Source organism: Myxocyprinus asiaticus, chromosome 4 (genome assembly GCF_019703515.2).
Source record: "Myxocyprinus asiaticus isolate MX2 ecotype Aquarium Trade chromosome 4, UBuf_Myxa_2, whole genome shotgun sequence".
Lineage (NCBI taxonomy): Eukaryota > Metazoa > Chordata > Actinopteri > Cypriniformes > Catostomidae > Myxocyprinus > Myxocyprinus asiaticus.
The window spans coordinates 43,412,766-43,430,372 of NC_059347.1; the positions used below are offsets into that span (position 1 = coordinate 43,412,766).

The window sequence follows — 17,607 nt, forward strand, 5'->3', positions numbered from 1 at the left end:
TAACTTCTGTGAGCTGTGACTTAATCAAAATCATTTACTTTGATGCTTTCATATAGAGTGTGTTTTACAGGTCACTGTTTGTGCGACACTCGGCACCAACTTGCAGATTGTTATAAATGCTAGACGCGCACAGTAATTCCCTTTGTTTTTACGAAATGAAAGAGGACTCCCTCTCCATAGAGGAGCAGGAGAAATGAATTAGCTACGCTTCAGCTATTGGTTTATTAGCCACAATCACTTTTGTTGTGCCATTAATCTATGATTAGAAGTCTAAACACACAATTAGGAGGCAATATTCCAGAAATCAAAATCCAATCTGCCTCTAATCAAACACTCCTTCGTAGTGAGCCACCGAAATTGAATGGCAGTGGGCTGGAATACATTAGGTGTAATGATGCCCCAGCATCACTCTCTCTTTTTTTGTTCTCTTACTGCCTCAGCTGCTCTGTCTGTATTTATCTCTTAATTTCTCTGCCCTTGCTTTCGGTCTCTTCTCCCTTTATGTCCTTATTTGATTAAAATGCCTTAAAATGCTGCCTCTGTTGGTAGCTCACTAGGTTTTTTAACAGAGTGGTGTTTTAACAGCATTGACTAGCCTGCTGAAAAATATCAAAGAACTGTTATTATAATATACAACTAGCAAATAAAAATTTGTAGCATTTCTTTTCTGCTTCCTCCAAAGTCCATAGGATCAGATCCAGTTTTTTCATGTAGCTTGTGCTTTTAAGGCTCATCGGGTCCTGTGAGAATATTGCTTACAGATGAGCCTTTCACATGAGGTATGAATAGCCACATCGTCTTTACGGCACAGACGGGATCGAGAGGGTTTCTAATGGATCGTCTGGCCGCTCCTCGATTTCACAGACCGTCTCCGTGACGCCGTAACATGCATCATGCAGATGGTTGACTTAGCTCCCAGACGCCGTTCTGGAACACTTAAGCTGTGCAGTGCATGCATACACAGAACAGTGATGCAACGCATTAGTCAATGGGCCATAAAAAACCTGTCGCTTTTAGCATGTGTGAAGTGTAGCTCAGGTGCTGAGATGTTCATGACACGTGTAAGTAATGTTTTAACGATTAAATGGATGACGAATGCAAATATGGATATTCTTTATAAAGAAAAAAACAATTATATCTTTGTCAGTACATGCATATCAGTAATGATGGCGAATTTGGTTGCATTTTATTATGTGATTTATTTTGTGAAATAAAAGTGTTATGTGACATTACACATAACCCTGCATGTATCTTCAAGTCGCTGAATGCACTGCGGAATCTGAGCTCGGGCAGTGGTGTTTTTACATTTCATATTCTGTCAATCATATACATCAACGTTTAAATTATTGGCTATTTGTAGCAAAGTCCTGCCCATTTAAGAGCTTGACCAATCATCATATAGAGAAGTTGCCTTAAAATGGAGCAAAAATACACAGCTTGAAAGCCCAGTGTCCAATGTACAATCTGATGCAGATCCAATGCAAATAGCGTTCATGAAGCTACCAGAGATTCCCAGAGGAGCACAGTGCCTGGGTGGAACCCATAATGATGTTTAGAGCCTATTGTCCAATAAACATTGATCTTTACTCTGAAATCTAATGGTGCAGGTATCTGCTATAGACTCCCATTGAAGCACGGCCTCAATAGGGCTCTTTGGGTCGTGCATTTACTGAAGGACGTATTAATGGAGAAAAAATCGAATTGCGTTACTTGAACAAACGGCACAATAATGATTATTCATTTAAATTTTGACATGCACAAAGAGTAATATGCAATTAATATAGATGATTTGTACATATACTAAACTCGTCATTGCCGCATTTCTCATGATACTTTAAGGGAAGCCATGTTTCCGGTGTAGTCTCAAAATAATTGCCACTGACAAATGCCAATGTCTCCAGTGTCCAACACTGACTAGAAGGAAGAATAATACTTAATGTAGCCTAATGAAACTTAATGTTTTTTAACGACTTGTAAGGGTAGGACTCAGAGTGTAATAACCAGAGTTTTCGATCAGGGGTCTGCAGAGGTCCTCCAGGGGGGTTGCTAGAGTCTATGTTAGTTGAAAACCCCTGGTGTAAAACATTCAAATGTCAGTGGCAACCCATGTTGCCTCGCCACCTGCTATCCAGCACAAAGCATATCTGTATGAGATTGTTGTGTATCAGAGGTAGGCTAGTCCTTTTGCCTGATATTTGATCTACTAACAGCTGGACGTACAGTGGCAGAAGCAGCAAATAGGACTGTTGGAGCCAAAGCTGCTGTAGGGAGAGCCTGAGGAAGTCAAACACATGTCTTTCCTGCCCTGCCACAGTCGCAGCCCAGAGACCCTGAATGAACTGAGCTCTTGGCAAAGGCTCTCAGCGCCTCTCCCTGGAGACCACATTGCTGACTCTCAGCCAGAAAGCAGTATTTGTAGTGCATAGGGTTGTGTTGATGTGTGTGCATATGTACCCTCCAAAACCCTGGATAGCAATAGCCTGAAGTTAGACAGTTGTATTGCCACTGTCCTCTGGTTTCCTGGTGGTTAGGGTCTTGCTCTCTCTCTCTTTCACACCCTCTATTCAAACAAACAACTCCACTACAAGCCAGTCGCTCCTCCTAGAGCCCTGCCCTTTTGTTTTCACAGGTTTCACCTAATGCAGACTCTTGTTTTCGTTGTTTGGAAAGGGTTGGGTTTTTGTTTTTGATTTTAAGCTTACCACTTCATCTTTACTGTGTTTACTACGTTTTATTGCCAAACAGGAGTGATATATACCCCAGCCTTGGCTTTGTTATTTGAGTTGCATTCCAAAGAAGGAGTGTTGACCGTAAGTTGAATTCTGTGGGTGTAAGTGTGAGAGTGCGGGCGAGTATGTGCTTTTTCAAACCCCACTGTAAGCCACGCAGAGCCAGAAATCCTCGAGAAGGGTGCGACTTGGATATGTGACTAATTCTTTCCAGATGTTCAGAATTACCATCACAAAAATATTTTTTTATCTAGCAAGACCAGTGGGGGGTTAATGGAATCATTTTCAATGAAAATTAAAGTTCAAACCTGAGAATCTGGAACTAAAGAACAAAAGGGATGGTAAGGGGTTGCAAAGGAGAGAGTGAGGGGCTTCTCAAAGCTGTTGTTGGAGAAACAAATGTGGTCAAAGAGTGAAGAATGTCTAAAATGAGGCCCCCATGTTCGGAGAAGATGAGAGGATGGAGATTGGCACTGGATCACTCATGAGGACAAGCAGATTAGCAAAGCCATTACAGCTTGCTATCTTCTCTTACTCACTTTTTCTCTTTCATCCCTCATCCTTCCATCCTTTTTTTCATTAAGCCAGCAGTCATCTGTTAATTCATCTGACTGTCCGTTACTCAGCTCTCAGTGGAATGCCACATCCTGGCACCTCCCCTCTCCACGCATGCCCCATTATGGGTCGGACACAGCTGTATGTTGGCTCAGCTTGGCTGAACTAGAGCTGCTTTTGAGAGGGCCTCAATTTGGCTCAAGAGTCAAACTCAGAACTTCAGCTGGTCTCTTGTCGTCGTGAGTGTGAGGCTCTCTCATTAACTCTGCCTGTCTTTAACTGTCTTCTGCCCTTCATAGGCAGCTTAGTATTGTAACTGAAAAGGAACTCACAGCAACTCCACTCAGCAACTTGTGAGATTGACTCACAATTGATTCCAATAGAGTTTGGTGTTAACATGTTGCTAACATAATTCATTTTAAATTATATTTTATTTACTTCAATTTTTATTTAATTACATTTTAATTACATTTTGGGTGATTCTCAAGAAACCTGTCAAGAAACGTTCTGGTCATATTTACCCCCAAATCAATAAAAAAAGATAATATTTTATTTTGCATAAAGAAAAAGAAGTTTACATTTAGGACCATTGCAATTTTTTGCATTGATACATTATTTTCAAGACACATTTTACCTTTTACTTTTATTATTCCAGTCGTTTTCAATTATGATTCTCAGGACTGATTTTTACTGAAGGTAAAAAAAATATGCTGATGTATAAAACATTTTGTTTTTAAATGAGCAAAAATGAAAGGCAGTTTCAAGGGAGTACTACTATGATGTATAAATACTTCACAATGTAAATAATATATATTTTTTTTCATGTTGCAGTAATGAGAATATAATAATGACAATCCTTTATCGCATTGCATTAAAGAAAATTGGAGGGTAAAAATGTGCGTAACCTCATAAAAAATATTTTAATATTAAAAATAATTTTATGTCTTCTTTTCTTTTGATTTTGGAGTAAAATAGGACCAGGACTGTAACACACAAAGGACGGGCAAGGAGGAGGCGGGAACCAGCTGAACAGTAAACATAAAGTTTATTGGTAAACTTAAAACCAACATAAACAAACGTGCAGCGTGGCCACGTGCGTCTCTCTCTCTCTCTCTCGAACCGGCATCTCTGGCCGCCCCTTTATCTTGCTCTCCCGCTGATCAGTTGATTCAGCGCAGGCCATGCTACATCACAGCCTGGCCATGCCCTCCTCCTCATCACAAGGACATTTTCTTGACCGGTTTTGTGAGAAACCTTTCAGTATTAAATGAAATATACTTTTATACTGTAATCGACATTTCTCTTCCTTTGTCTTCCATTTTGGATTTATTTTTACAAAGCTTGCTGCAATGCAGTATAGGATTGCCTTCTCCGCAAAGGACACATACATACAATGCTGCCATAGAATATAGCATAATACAGTATCTTAGGAGGCAGTTTAATTGAATTTCCCAATTTTTGGAAAAGCCATCACATCAGGAGCACACCTATGATGCTTTAAAATGCTGCTGGCGCAAGTTTTGAAATCGAGCTATTGTGTCCCCTCCGTCCAATTACCCTCCTTCATTTTACCTTTGCACACCAGCCCCAGGCAGATATTCAGAAGAGACCTGTGTGCCCTTTTTTTGGCTTTTTGTATTTTAAATTGCCTGATTTATCTGCTCAATTTTCCATGAGTACAGCACAGTGAGTTGAAAGTAACTCCCGCTCGCTGTCACATTCCATCACGGTGTGACTCTTGGTCATGATGACGGATGCTAGGAAGACAGCAAGTTGATGGGAAACTCTTGCAATCCTAGGTTATACAAAAGCTCTTTGCAGAGGGATTAATTGTGTAAGATCTTACCGATGATTGCTGCCATGAGGTCTGACTGAAATCCTGTTAGCCAGAGCGCAATGTATTACTGCGGGAGAGGCCACAGCCCAGGTGATGCATGGCGACTGTAATGAACAAATTGGAGGCACAGAAACGAATCCTCTCTGTATCGCTCTGACCTTCTCATAGTGTGATATTAGGTTAGATGATGATGTTTCACTTACTGTACAAACTGTTATGAGAGATGTTTAATGGAGACAAATGAATCCATAGAAAATCAGAGGCTTTTTTTTATTCAGAGCAGCGGGAAATTATATCCATTTTATAGTTACAATAATTAAATAAATAATTAAATAAATAAAATAATAATTATTATTTTTTTATTATGTATTAATAATTAATAAAGGTTTTTTGAGCATCTTGAAATTAAAGACAAGGGAAGTGTTCAGTTTCCATTATTTTGTCAGATCTGTTTGGTGCCGAAAGTGGCACAGAAATTACACACTTCACTTTTAAATTTTTAGACTTTGCATTGAAATAAGAAACAGAAGTTATGTTATAAATATAGCCTTAAAGCAAAAATAAAAACACATTAGATGGCTGTTGTTTGTGAGGTGCGGAGAGTACAGATGTTGCTCTCTTGGCTTTGCAGATGGGTGGTCTGGCGGCTTTTCAGACTCCTCTATTATCCAGTTGATCAGGGACAGAACTGATAACCACCTGAGTGACTCTGCTATTCAAAAGCTTTTTAATTGCCAATCCTTTCTCTCATTTGCCTATCTACCCTATTTGCTCCGGCTCACCTTATCTCCTCCAGCGCAGTCTCAATTTGTCATTCTGAAAGACTGATATTTATCTCACACACCTCTGTGCCACTTGCTAGGAAAAAGGATGAAATTAAAAGCCACGTTTTTTTCTCAGTATAGAACCATGCTGTGCAATTACCAAACCCTAATTATGTGCAAAGTCATATCATTGATGATACAAAAGTATCAAAGTTTTGAAACATATAACAATGTAAGTTAGGGATAATGTCCAGTCAGAATAGGTTTATTTTGTGATAATCACCAACTGACTGTACTTTATCATGCTTATTGCATGCATACAAACCAAATAAATAAATGCAATGACATGAAATATTGATTTGAGTTGAAATGGTTTTAAAATGTGAGAAGAGAGACCACAGAAGCACAGAATGTTTCCATCCAAGTTGCAAATTTAACTAATGTGAAAAAACATAATATTGCAAAAACAATGTGCGTATAAAGTTGCGTTTCCATCCCATGTGTTCAAAAGAACAAAATCGTCACATCTGGGGAAACTGTAGCAATTGTGACTCTTTTATTAATAAAATACTCACGGTTCAGACCATTTAGAAAGAACACTGTAAAGACCTTTGTCTCTTGTCCAGGAGCGACAGCGCATCACACAGCTCTGGGCACGCAATATGTGTGTGCATTCCTCCTTCCTTATGTCTTTGCCATGCGGATCTATAAGATATTTTTCAAAAGTATCAATATACCTGCTCTTCCGCACAGTTCAAGTTTGTGTTCGACTTATTTTTCTCTACAAACACTATACAGGCTTTGGATTTTCTAGACACCGTTGATTTCAGTATGACCATAGCAACATTTCAGATGTGTTGATTGGTCCGCTGGTTAGTCCAGTTATGAACAAGCTATTCTATCACGTGACTTTTTCAATGCTCATCTTGTATTCCCAATATATTCAATAGGAGTTAATTCGGTAAATGTGTTTCCATCATAGTTTATACACATTTCTTCTTATCGAATAAAAAATTAATCCACCTCAAGCAAACGTATACGTTTTTGATGCGCATTTTGGAGATTTTATTCGCTTCCATCCAGGAGTTTTTATGCAATATCCCAAAATGTGCATAAAAATACGTGAATGGAAGCCCAGCAGGAGACACAGACGTGAAGCTAGCAAATCTATGTAGGCCATTGTTTTTTTCCAAGGCAATGATCAGTTATACTGTTCAACGGTCATAATACACAAATATTTGCCCTCAGAAGGCCGTGGTTCACCAATCATAATCAAGTATTTCAGAGAATCGTCTAATGACATTGATGAAATGGCCTCTTGAGTTTTTCACACAAAGAAACTCTTGGTGAACTGCGGTCTTCTGTGGTTCATTCTGTATTTTCTTTAACTACTTTCCTCAACAATGTCCTTTGTTGACATTCACTCTTCGGCCTGTTGCTAAGGAACGCCCTCTACCGCAGAGTCCTGCAGTTCACACCAGCCACTTTATAGAACTTTAAGTCTTCAGTCAGTACTTTGTGACTCATGTATTAAAGCATTAACTATATGCAAAACTATTGTGCTGAAGAAAGAAGTGTAAAGAAACCTGCTATTAATGTATTAGACATGCACCAAACGTTTGTAATTATCGCCAGTCTACTGTCTTTCTCCAGAAGTGAAGATTGTGGGTGTTCCATTCTTTCTAACATTAGAACACATGAAAACACAGTGAAATGGGCTTATTTTCTGAACCCCGTGGCTTACCCATAAAGTTCTCACAATCCTGCGAGACACGCTATAGTAGTACACGCACATAAACACACAAACACAGCGTTGGGTTCAGCAGTTCACCTGTGTAATAGTCATCATGGAGGCAAAGCTTGTATCTATAGCAGCAGATTTTCCACCATGTGGTGCGGATCATCCCTGAAGACCCCACTGAATGATGCCCTGGTCAGAGTCAAAATCCTCAACCTGCCCTGAAGACATATCTCTCTCTTTGGCTGACTGAAGAGGCTTTATTTTGCATGAAAAATAAACACATCAGTGCTGGAGGGAGTTTCTTGGTTTATGCCCGCATCATTCCAATTAAAGACCAATTTGGGAATTTTCACTGGGACAACAATGTTCATGGATGGGTGGTGAACATTAAACTATTTCACTTCCTGTGTGATTCCTGAAAGGTATTGATGTTAGGTGTTTATTTTTATACTGTACAGAAAGTAGATCTTGCTCCAGCTCTCCCATGGTCATTTTTGGTTTTGTATATTTTCGTGGTGTGGTTTGTGTGTTTGGCAGTCCTCTTCTTTTTCTTCTTTTCCTATATAGCCATGTGTAAAAAATTTAAAGAACTTTAAGAAGAAAAATCCTATTGGTGGTTTTAAGGATTTTAATTTCTAGGAGATTTGAAGTTTCACATGAACACACTGCAAAAAATTCCTATTCTCAGTCGGTATCGGTCTTGTTTTCCAGTATTTTAAAATTCTTAGGGGGCATTCAAACCAGATGTTCTTACGCTTAGAACAGATAGAACAGGTGTCTCAAGATGCGTTTTTAAAAAGTTTTAAAACTTTTTTTAATTTGACATCTGTTGCTGTTTGACATCTGTTGTCTATTTGACATACATTTGGTGTCTAAATTATCGTGGTGCAAGTCACTGAAATAACAGCAAGACACATCACAATGGTCAAAGATGTTTGTCTAGTGCATTTTTACATAGATGTATTTTTTTATGTTGCAGGTGGATGCAGAAGCATGTTTGGTGTGTTATAACGTCTTTCAAGCCTAAAGCTTACTACATTTAGCTAAAAACACGTAAAAAAAAAATATCTGCTAATGGAACGAGACAGTAAATTCAAGAGACATTTTCCAAAATAACATTTTATATTTTTACTGGAAAACAAGGCGAAAATACTGATTAAAAAATATAGTGTTTTGGATATACAGTAAAATGCTTTCCAGTTTGGTTGCTAGAGAGAAGGCTTTTTAGTGAAGTGATTTAATCCCCTTTAACATCTCCTGACTCTAATTTGCGTATTTGCCTCAAACTCTGCTCTCAGCTTCTGAACTTTGAAACTCCTGCAAAGTGATTGTTGGCTTTTCCGTGCTCTAGCTTCTCCCAAGAGTATACTCCTTTTACATGCAGAGTTTTTTGGGATGACTTTTTCTTGGCAATGTGTGGATGGTTTGATAATCGTACAAGCAATGCCCACAGGGTCAAATAAGATGTTATTTTGTGTTTGTTATTCCTTATGTATATTTTTGCATTAACTTCTTTGGAATTCTCTTTAGTCTTTACAGATTTTCACAGCTGTCTTTGAGATGAGTAAACTTGAGGCTTCTGCAAGTTAACAAAGACTAAATACTTAGTGTTTAAACAGAATATTGTTGATGCAAAGAAATAGGTCACATTAAAATTATTAATTTAGAATTTTAGTGATGAGACATAAAAATGTCACCAAGAATGACAACGTTTGTTAATCAACAGAATGAAAGAATTGTTTTCTTCTTGCCTCTCAGGCTGATAAGAGTGGCTGTAACACAACATTGCAGATAACATATGGATTACCAAGAGATTTTTCCTCTAATTAACATAGATAATCTCATTTTGTATTTGAAACTGATACAGTCAGTGTTTTGTAGCATGTTATACCACAGTTCATATGTCGGAACTCATGATTGTTGAAAAGAGGCCTTTTTATCTCTGCTTTCACAGGGGTGCTGCTAATAGGCTCTTTAGAAGCCTCTCATTACTTTCTCTTATTGAATTCTGCTCAAGCCTGCTTCTGGGCTGTTAAGATGTTAATCAAAGATTTGTTTCTGTGGAGTATGCCTGCATAATCCATATGGTACTCGGCTATTACGTGTTAAGAACGAAGAGGTTTTACTTTTCAGTCTCATCAATCTCTTCATCAATTCTTCACTCCTCATAAAAATTAAAAAAACATTTGGCCAATTATTAGAACAATTTAAGCTAAATCACTCCAAGAAAGTTGAAGTTTTGTTCGACTTTGCTCTCTTTTAGAAATAGTTGTGAGCTTCCTCTAGCTGCCAGAGAAATGACACAGAGACATGAAAGGGTAGAAGTGAATGATTAGCGAGACGGGCTGCGGATCAGTTTGGCCTTGCACAGACTTTGAAGCCTTCTGCTATGCTAATCAATGAAAAACTGCTCGCTCGTTAATGCGGTCAAAGATGGATGGAAAACTGTGTTGCTGCCAACACACACACGCTTCTCCCCAGGCTGTTTGTACCCTGAGTTCCCATTGTTTGTTTCTTCCGGTTTAATTAGTTGTTTTTATGTGTTTAAAAGTTGCCACAACCTCCTTCACATGCTTCCCATTTTTATTTACCTCCTCTCTCTTGTCATGCATCTTCAGTAAACCCTCTTATCCAGAGGGTCTTTTCCAGGTGTATTTGAAAAGGTGGCTGCAGCCCTTCAGACCTATTTAATCACCTTTCTTTTGCCAAATGCAATTTACTTTTTGCCAGCACTATGTTCTTGTTGCCATTTTTTGCGTCTGAGCACTTGCTTTTAGTCTTTTAATACCTGCTCAGTTACAAAAATGTCACAATACTTCTGTATGTTGCATTGGTAAGAAAATTGTTATAAACTTAAAATGCAGTTAACTTGTGACTGAGTCAGATGTTCTCTGTGGTTAAGCTGAGATCGTAAGCACTTAGAAAATCATCCCTCTTATATTATTAACAGCTCTTAAAGGTTCCTCTCTTAATTGCTCAGCTAAGCACACATCAGTGACCTCTGACCTTTTACCGCTGCCCTTTGCTCATCCCTCAGGAGCAGAGCCCCAGTAACCAGACATCACTGGCCATGATGCAGGAACCCCAGGAGGTTGTAGAAGAAACAGTAACCATAGAGGAGGACCCTGGCACACCCACCTCTCATGTTTCTGTGGTTACCTCAGAAGACGGGACTACACGCCGCACAGAGACCAAGGTATGTGTACTTATTTGAATATTTGCAATGATTTTTTATTTTTTATTCAGGACTGTCTGTGTGTACATATTGTGCCTTTATTAGGATGGCAATATATTTGTACATGCAAATAACACAAGTGCTCAGAGCATCTTTTCTATCAAACTTGTGGTGATGCTCTTTAAATATTATATTTAACTATGATATTTAACTAAAGACTGTTCATATGAACATTTTTATATAAAATACTTGTGGATAATGTGGATCTTTTATTGTCAAAAGATATTGAATACATGGATGTTTCTTCAACTTTGGCCAGTTTATTATCCCAGGGGAAGATTTTTATTAAAACTAACCTCTGGTATATATAGAACTGGACCGCTGATGCAATGGTAAACTTCCAGCAAGTGGTGAAACCACCGGAAGTGTTCGAGCAGCCATTTTGGTATGCCCAAGCTGCCATAGAGTGTCAAAAACGCCCCCGTTTCACCATCTCCGACCTGCGGATACAACAGTCGCCTTTCGCCCTCTAGTGACAATTATGTTTAATGTTTAATTTGCTCGTTATGGATAATATTCGTTAGGAGGGAGAAGATATTCATGGATCGTGATGTCAGAGCATTCACCTGCTCCGGTGTGGTCTATCAATTCAGCACAACAAATATCTGCTTTTTTGGGGTGACAACACATCCTTCCCCCGGGAGTCATTAAAATAGTCAAACCGGGATTTTTATTTCACCTAAAATGCCTGGGATTTGCCCGGGGTTTTCATATTGAAGCGCTTTCTGCAGTCATACATGGATACATGTCATAAATTACGTGTCCGTTTGCCATTTAAACTTAGCGTATGATTTTAATTTGAACCACCTTGTCTCCCTCAGTTTCTGCGTGCCCGCTGCATGTGTGATAAAGGGAGAGAGAGTGTGCGCTCTTATTCAAGTGACCGTGAGTAAAAGGCACTTTTTGATGAAAACATAAAGCAAGTAACTCTGAACAAACACTTGGATGTTCGCAATAAATATGTCTCAAAATGTCTGCTTGTATTTTCTTACCTTAGTTTCAGTTAACTTGTTTACATTCAGCTGATCTGTTTGCAGATGAAGTTGGTTAGAGGTATACTGTTTCATATAGATATACTGACAAAACTCGCTCGGGCTTTCAAGAAACAGGAAAATATACATGCAGATGTCAGATATTAAATCGGTGATTGAATGGCGAATGTAAACTAACTGAAAATAGAAGATTTTCTATTAAATCAATAGGCACATTGGAATGTTTGGGCATAGCATTATGGCAGCGCTGTGGCTTCACTGATATGACAAAAAAATACAAAAGAATTCCTGCGGCAATTCATAAAGTCACAAGTATTAAGTGGGTGCGTCGATTCAATTCAAACAGATCAAAGAAAACAAAAAGGAATCCGCACACCAGGCCATAAAAGTTGCAAAAAAGAAATAATGAAGTTCAGAGTCCAAGATCCATTGAGAAAAATGTTTTACTGAAGATGCACAAACAAAAAAGTGAATATGCGCATAAAGAAAAAATAAAATAAAATGTAGCAAACGTTTCAGTCCATTATGGACTATCTTCAGTGCTTAACATCTTCAATGTAGATAGCATTTACTGTATATACACACACACAAATCAAGCGGAACATTGATTACAGACACTGATTGGAGACACTGGACAAGAGACTAGTTAATCTCTTAACCAATAAGTGAATGATACACAACTACCGCCACATAGGTGGAGTAATCCATTGTATACACAACAGCAACAACAACAGTGGCCTATGTCACAAAGCATGATTAAGCAGCTAGCTAGATAAGTTTAAACTTAGTTTAAGAGAACTGTTATAAATAAACCTAAAATAATTATATAATTTCAAGTAAGATAATTAATACAATATCAATAATGATCAAATGACTTGAAAATATAAAACCTTAATCACTCCACAATATACTGCTGATATATCAGAAAAGTGTGAATACCACCCAAACCCCTTCATATTAGGATTTGCTGGCAGAGATGCCATGAACATGCAGAATTTCACTTGAAGTTCAATAAAAGTACACTAGCACACTAGCTTATGCTGCTAGAAAGAAAGGACAAATAAGTCTTTATTGGTGTATACCATCTACTCATTTTCCAATTGCTCACATTTTTATTATTTGTTAGTGTATTAATGTCTAATAGTATATTAAATGATATTAAGTTATCGCTTACTCTCTCGCGAGATGTGACTCACGCTGTCTCGCACGCGGTTGGTTGTTTGCTTCATTTATGTGAACGAACACGCGAACTAATCATAACCTTGGGATCAAACTCTGAATTGATAAATTGAAAGTTGGTAACGAGCGTCTTGATACCACTTAACTCTAATGAAGCCTGATTGGATTTGGTGAGTTTTGTCAAACTAAAACCAATCCTGGAAAACAGAATTTGTTCAGCTTTTTATTTTTTGTGATACATGGCACACGTGGATGGGAATGACACCTACAGAAAACAGGTCTTGTTGTTGCTGTTGTGTATACAAAGGATTACTCCATCTATGTGGGCGGTATTTGTGTATCATTCACTTATTGGTTAAGTGATTAATTAGTCTCTTATTGTCCCTGATCATTATCCAGTGTCTCCAATCAGTGTCTGTAATCAATGTTGCACTTGATCTGTGTGTGTATATACATTAAATGCTATCTACATTGAAGATGTTAAGCACTGAAGATAGTCCATAATGTACTGAAACGTTTGCTACATTTTCTTTTCTTTTTTCTTTTTTATTCATGCACATTCACTTTTTTGTTTGTGCACTTTTTTGTTTTTTGTTTTGTTTTGTTTGTCTGGGTTTTGGTCTAACAGGACCATGGCATTATCCGCCCAAGTCTGTCTTTGTGTGAGCGCACAGTCTCTGTTTTATTCCCTGCCGCGCGCTCTTCAGTCTGTTTTGTTTCATGTCTGGAGTGTGGTGTCTGGGTCCTGACTTTGTGTCTAGTTCGGTTTCGGTCTGTGTTGGGACCCAGACATTCATACTCCTCGTCTGTCTGTTATTGACGTGGGTGCATCGTGCTTGTGTCTTCTGGGCTGCATGCACTCGCGTCAATAATCCATGTTGGTCTTTGTGTTTGTCTCTCGCCGACATGCGTTGTGCTCACTTTACGCTGCGTGCCCAGGTCGTGAGCTGTCTTCATGTTTGTGCTGAGGTTTAGTCACTTCGGTAAGGTGTCGGGTGTGTTTGTGTCCGAACTCTCACACAAGTGTCTTCTCTCGTCTTGTTTGTCGATTGGCATGAGTATATATCACCTCATTGGCTTGGCAATGTGCACTCATGCCATTCGGATGTTTTGCCTTCTAGTGAGAATACGCGGCTTTGTTATTGTTTCTGTATTGCCATGTTCTTCTCTGTCATATGTCACACCCCACCTCCTTGTTTGCTCATTATTGTTTCATTAGTAACACCTGCCCTATATTAACCCGCTTGATTTCTCTCCCTATTTTAGTATCCTCGTGTGTGCTGTCTAGTCAGTCCTGTGTGTTTCTTCTAGTGCTCCTGTCGTTCCTGATCCCTGTTCCTGGTCTCGGTCCGGTCGGTCCTGATTCCTTGTTCCCTTCTGCCCCAGCCTGAATTACCCTGTTGTTTATTTTTTCCCCCTCGTGGGAGTTTGTTTGGTAAATAAAGTATTTAGTTTTTTTATCTCTGCGTTTGGTTCCTCGTCTCTGCAACACACGTGGCATTACGAACTGGCCATATTGGAGAGAATTATTATTTTTTTCCTTCAACTGGTGGCGCAGCGCACTGCGCTATTAAGCAACTTTACGGGCTATGGCACGAGGGCACCCCTCTCACAGAGATGGAATGATGCCACTCCTCAACCACCATTTTGCCTGTTTGTGCAGACAGGGCTCCGGGTCCAACAGCCCCAGAATGTTTTGATGGGGATCCAGACACCTGCGAAGTGTTTTTGGCCTGGTTCGACCTGATTTTTAAGGAGACGTCTTTTCTGGTTATGGCCGAACATCAAAGGGTCACTTACATCTCCCTTTTTCTGACCGGGCGGGAGATGATGGGTCAAATCACTGCAGTACCTCGACTCTCCTCGCCTCAGGATTGTGGTGCTGTTTACTGAAGGCATCAGGGCTGTCTTCGGTCATCCTTTTGTTGGCAGAATGGTCTCAGGGGGTCCCATTCTGTCCGCTCCTGCTCCCTTGCTGTGTTAGCAGCAGTGCCGCTCACCGCCCGGAAGAGGAGGAGGAGGAGGAGGAGGAGGAGGAGGAGGAGGAGGAGGAGGAGAAGGGCACCTGCCCCTCAAGCGCCCACACTTGCCACGGCCAACGAGCCAGCACCCACGTCTACCACGGCCAACGATCCAGCGCCCATGTCTGCCACGGCCAACGATCCAGCGCCCATGCCTGCCACGGCCAACGAGCCAGCACCCATGCCTGCCACGGCCAACGAGCCAGCACCCATGCCTGCCACGGTCAATGAGCCAGCGGCCATGCCTGCCACTTCTCCCAGCCGTGGAGGCCATTCCCCAGTCGCTGCCAGCGCTCTTGGCCACAGAGGCCATTCCCCAGGCGCTGTCTGAGCCCACAGCCACAAAGGCTTTTCCCCCGTCACAGCCAGTGTCCATGACCACGGAGGTCGTTCCCCTCTTGCTGCTTGAGCTCACAGCCATGAAGGTTGTTCCCCCATCACTGCCAGTGCCCACGACCACGGAGGTCGTTCCCCCATCACTGTCTGAGCTCACAGGCACTGAGACTGTTCCCCCATCACTGCCAGTGCCCACAACCATAGAGGTCGTTCCCCCATCACTGTCTGAGCTCACAGCCACTGAGACTGCTCCCCTGCCAGTGCTCATGACCAAGGAGACTGTTACCCTGTCACTGCCGGTTCTCACAGCCATGGAGGCTGCCCCCCTTCCTCTGCCAGTGTCTGAGCCTTCCGTGGCTTTGCCCCCTAAGCCTTCCATGGCCTCATGCCTTGAACCTTCCATGGCCTCGCACCTTTAGCCTTCCACGGCTTCGCCCCCTGAGCCTTCCAGGGTTTCTCCCCCTGAGCCTTCCATGGATCCTGACCCCCTAAGACTTCCACGGCTCCGCCCATAAGATTTCCACGGCTCCGCCCCTGAGCCACTCCCTTTTGAACCCTGTCCTGCTGCCACCATTCAATTCCCTCATGACCCCTGTCCAGTGGCCCCCGCCCCTGTCCTGCTGCCACCATTCAATTCCCTCATGACCCCTGTCCAGTGGCCCCCGCCCAGGACTCTGTCCCCTCTGCCCTGAGGCCGCCGCCCAGGCCTCCTGAACCCCCATCTGCCCTGAGGCTGCCTCCCAGGCCTCCAGACTCTGTCCTAGCCCTGAGGCCATCACCCAGTTCTCCTGTCCCTGCCCTGTGGCTGCTTCCTAGGCCTCCTGACCCTGTCCCTGCCCTGTGCCCGCCTCCCAGGCCTCCAGATCCTTTTCCTGGCCTGTGGCCATCTCCTAGGCCTCCAGACCCTGTCCCTGCCCTGTGGATGCCTCCCAGGCCTCCAGACCCTTCTTCCACCCTGAGGTGTCCCCCCAGGCCTCCAGACCTTGCCTCCGCCCTGAGGCGTACCCCCCACCCCTTTCCTTAAGTTCTCTCCCTGGTTTCTCACACTTCGGTAAGGTGTGGGCAAACTCTCACACAAGTGTCTTCTTTCGTCTTGTTTGTCGATTAGCATGAGTGTATGGCGATGTGCACTCATGCCAAATCGGATGTTTTGCCTTCTTGTGAGAACACGAATCTTTGTTATTGTTTCTGTGTCGCCCTTCGCTTCTCTGTCTAACGTCTCACCCCCTCTCCTTGTTTGCTCATTGTTTCATTAGTAACACCTGCCCTATATTAATGCGCTTGATTTCTCTCCCTATTTTAGTCTCCTTGTGTGTGCTGTCCAGTCCCAGTTCGTCTTGTTCTCCAGTCAGTCCTATATGTTTTTCCTAGTGCTCCTGTCGTTCCTGATCCCTGTTCCCTTCTGCCCCAGCCTAAATTACCCTTTTGTCCCCTTTTGGGTTGTTTATGTTTTCCCCTTATGGGAGTTTGTTTGGTAAATAAAGTATTTGGTTTTTTATCTCTGCGTTTGGGTCCTCATCTCTGCAACACACATGACACGTTTACACTTTTGTTACTATACATGGCAAATCTTCAGTAAAATATTTTTCTCAATGGATCTTGGACTCTGAACCTATTTTTTTTTCTTTTTCTTTTGCATCTTTTATGGCCTGGTGTGCAGATTCCTTTTCACTGATATGACGTCAGTAGCAATCCAGTTCTATATTTTAAATCAGTGAAACTAACAGATTTCAACTTTTTCGTTTTGTTTGATAAAGGTCTAGTACAACTGATTTTGAAACCTTTTACCTTGCCTTCATCATTTAATTGTGGTACTTTTCAAATGCCTTTTAAATATAGATTTCATTGTTTTAGCCTAGTCCCAGACTTTCTTTCCATCATTTTCACCATACCAAACAATTTTGCCCCACATAAAGTTTTTCAAAAGTTGATTTACTTGATAACCAAGTTGACATGTGTCATCGAAGAGCATGCTTTAGATGAAATATGAAGCAAGTGATGTTTTAAGAAAACTAAAGGTAAATATCACTTGAGCAGAATATTTGTATTTGGCTTTATTTCCAATCAAGCTACTATTTTGCCAAATTATGCGTGTGAAAATATTATTTTATTGTTTGTATTTAAGTTTGTATTAAAATAACTATGAATTTAGTCTTAGCAAGACAGGGGTTGGTTATTTTATAAAATAAAGAAATAAAGTAAAAACCACTTGAAAAAA

At 40.9% G+C, this 17,607-nt stretch overlaps 1 protein-coding gene across 12 annotated transcripts in view; it reads left to right on the plus strand.

Annotated features, from left to right (window-relative positions):
- LOC127432514 (splicing regulator ARVCF-like) overlaps window positions 1–17,607 on the plus strand; it is a 253,983-nt gene that overhangs the window by 143,557 nt on the left and 92,819 nt on the right. For 10 of the 12 annotated variants that reach the window (XM_051683742.1, XM_051683750.1, XM_051683711.1 and 7 more), the window contains one exon: window positions 10,664–10,822. In XM_051683742.1, the coding sequence (XP_051539702.1) occupies window positions 10,697–10,822 (126 nt within the window). In that variant the 5' untranslated portion in view covers window positions 10,664–10,696. Of the gene's footprint in view, window positions 1–10,663; window positions 10,823–11,682; window positions 11,747–17,607 lie in introns of all 12 variants that reach the window. The other 2 variants (XM_051683768.1, XM_051683759.1) reach the window with 1 other exon arrangement.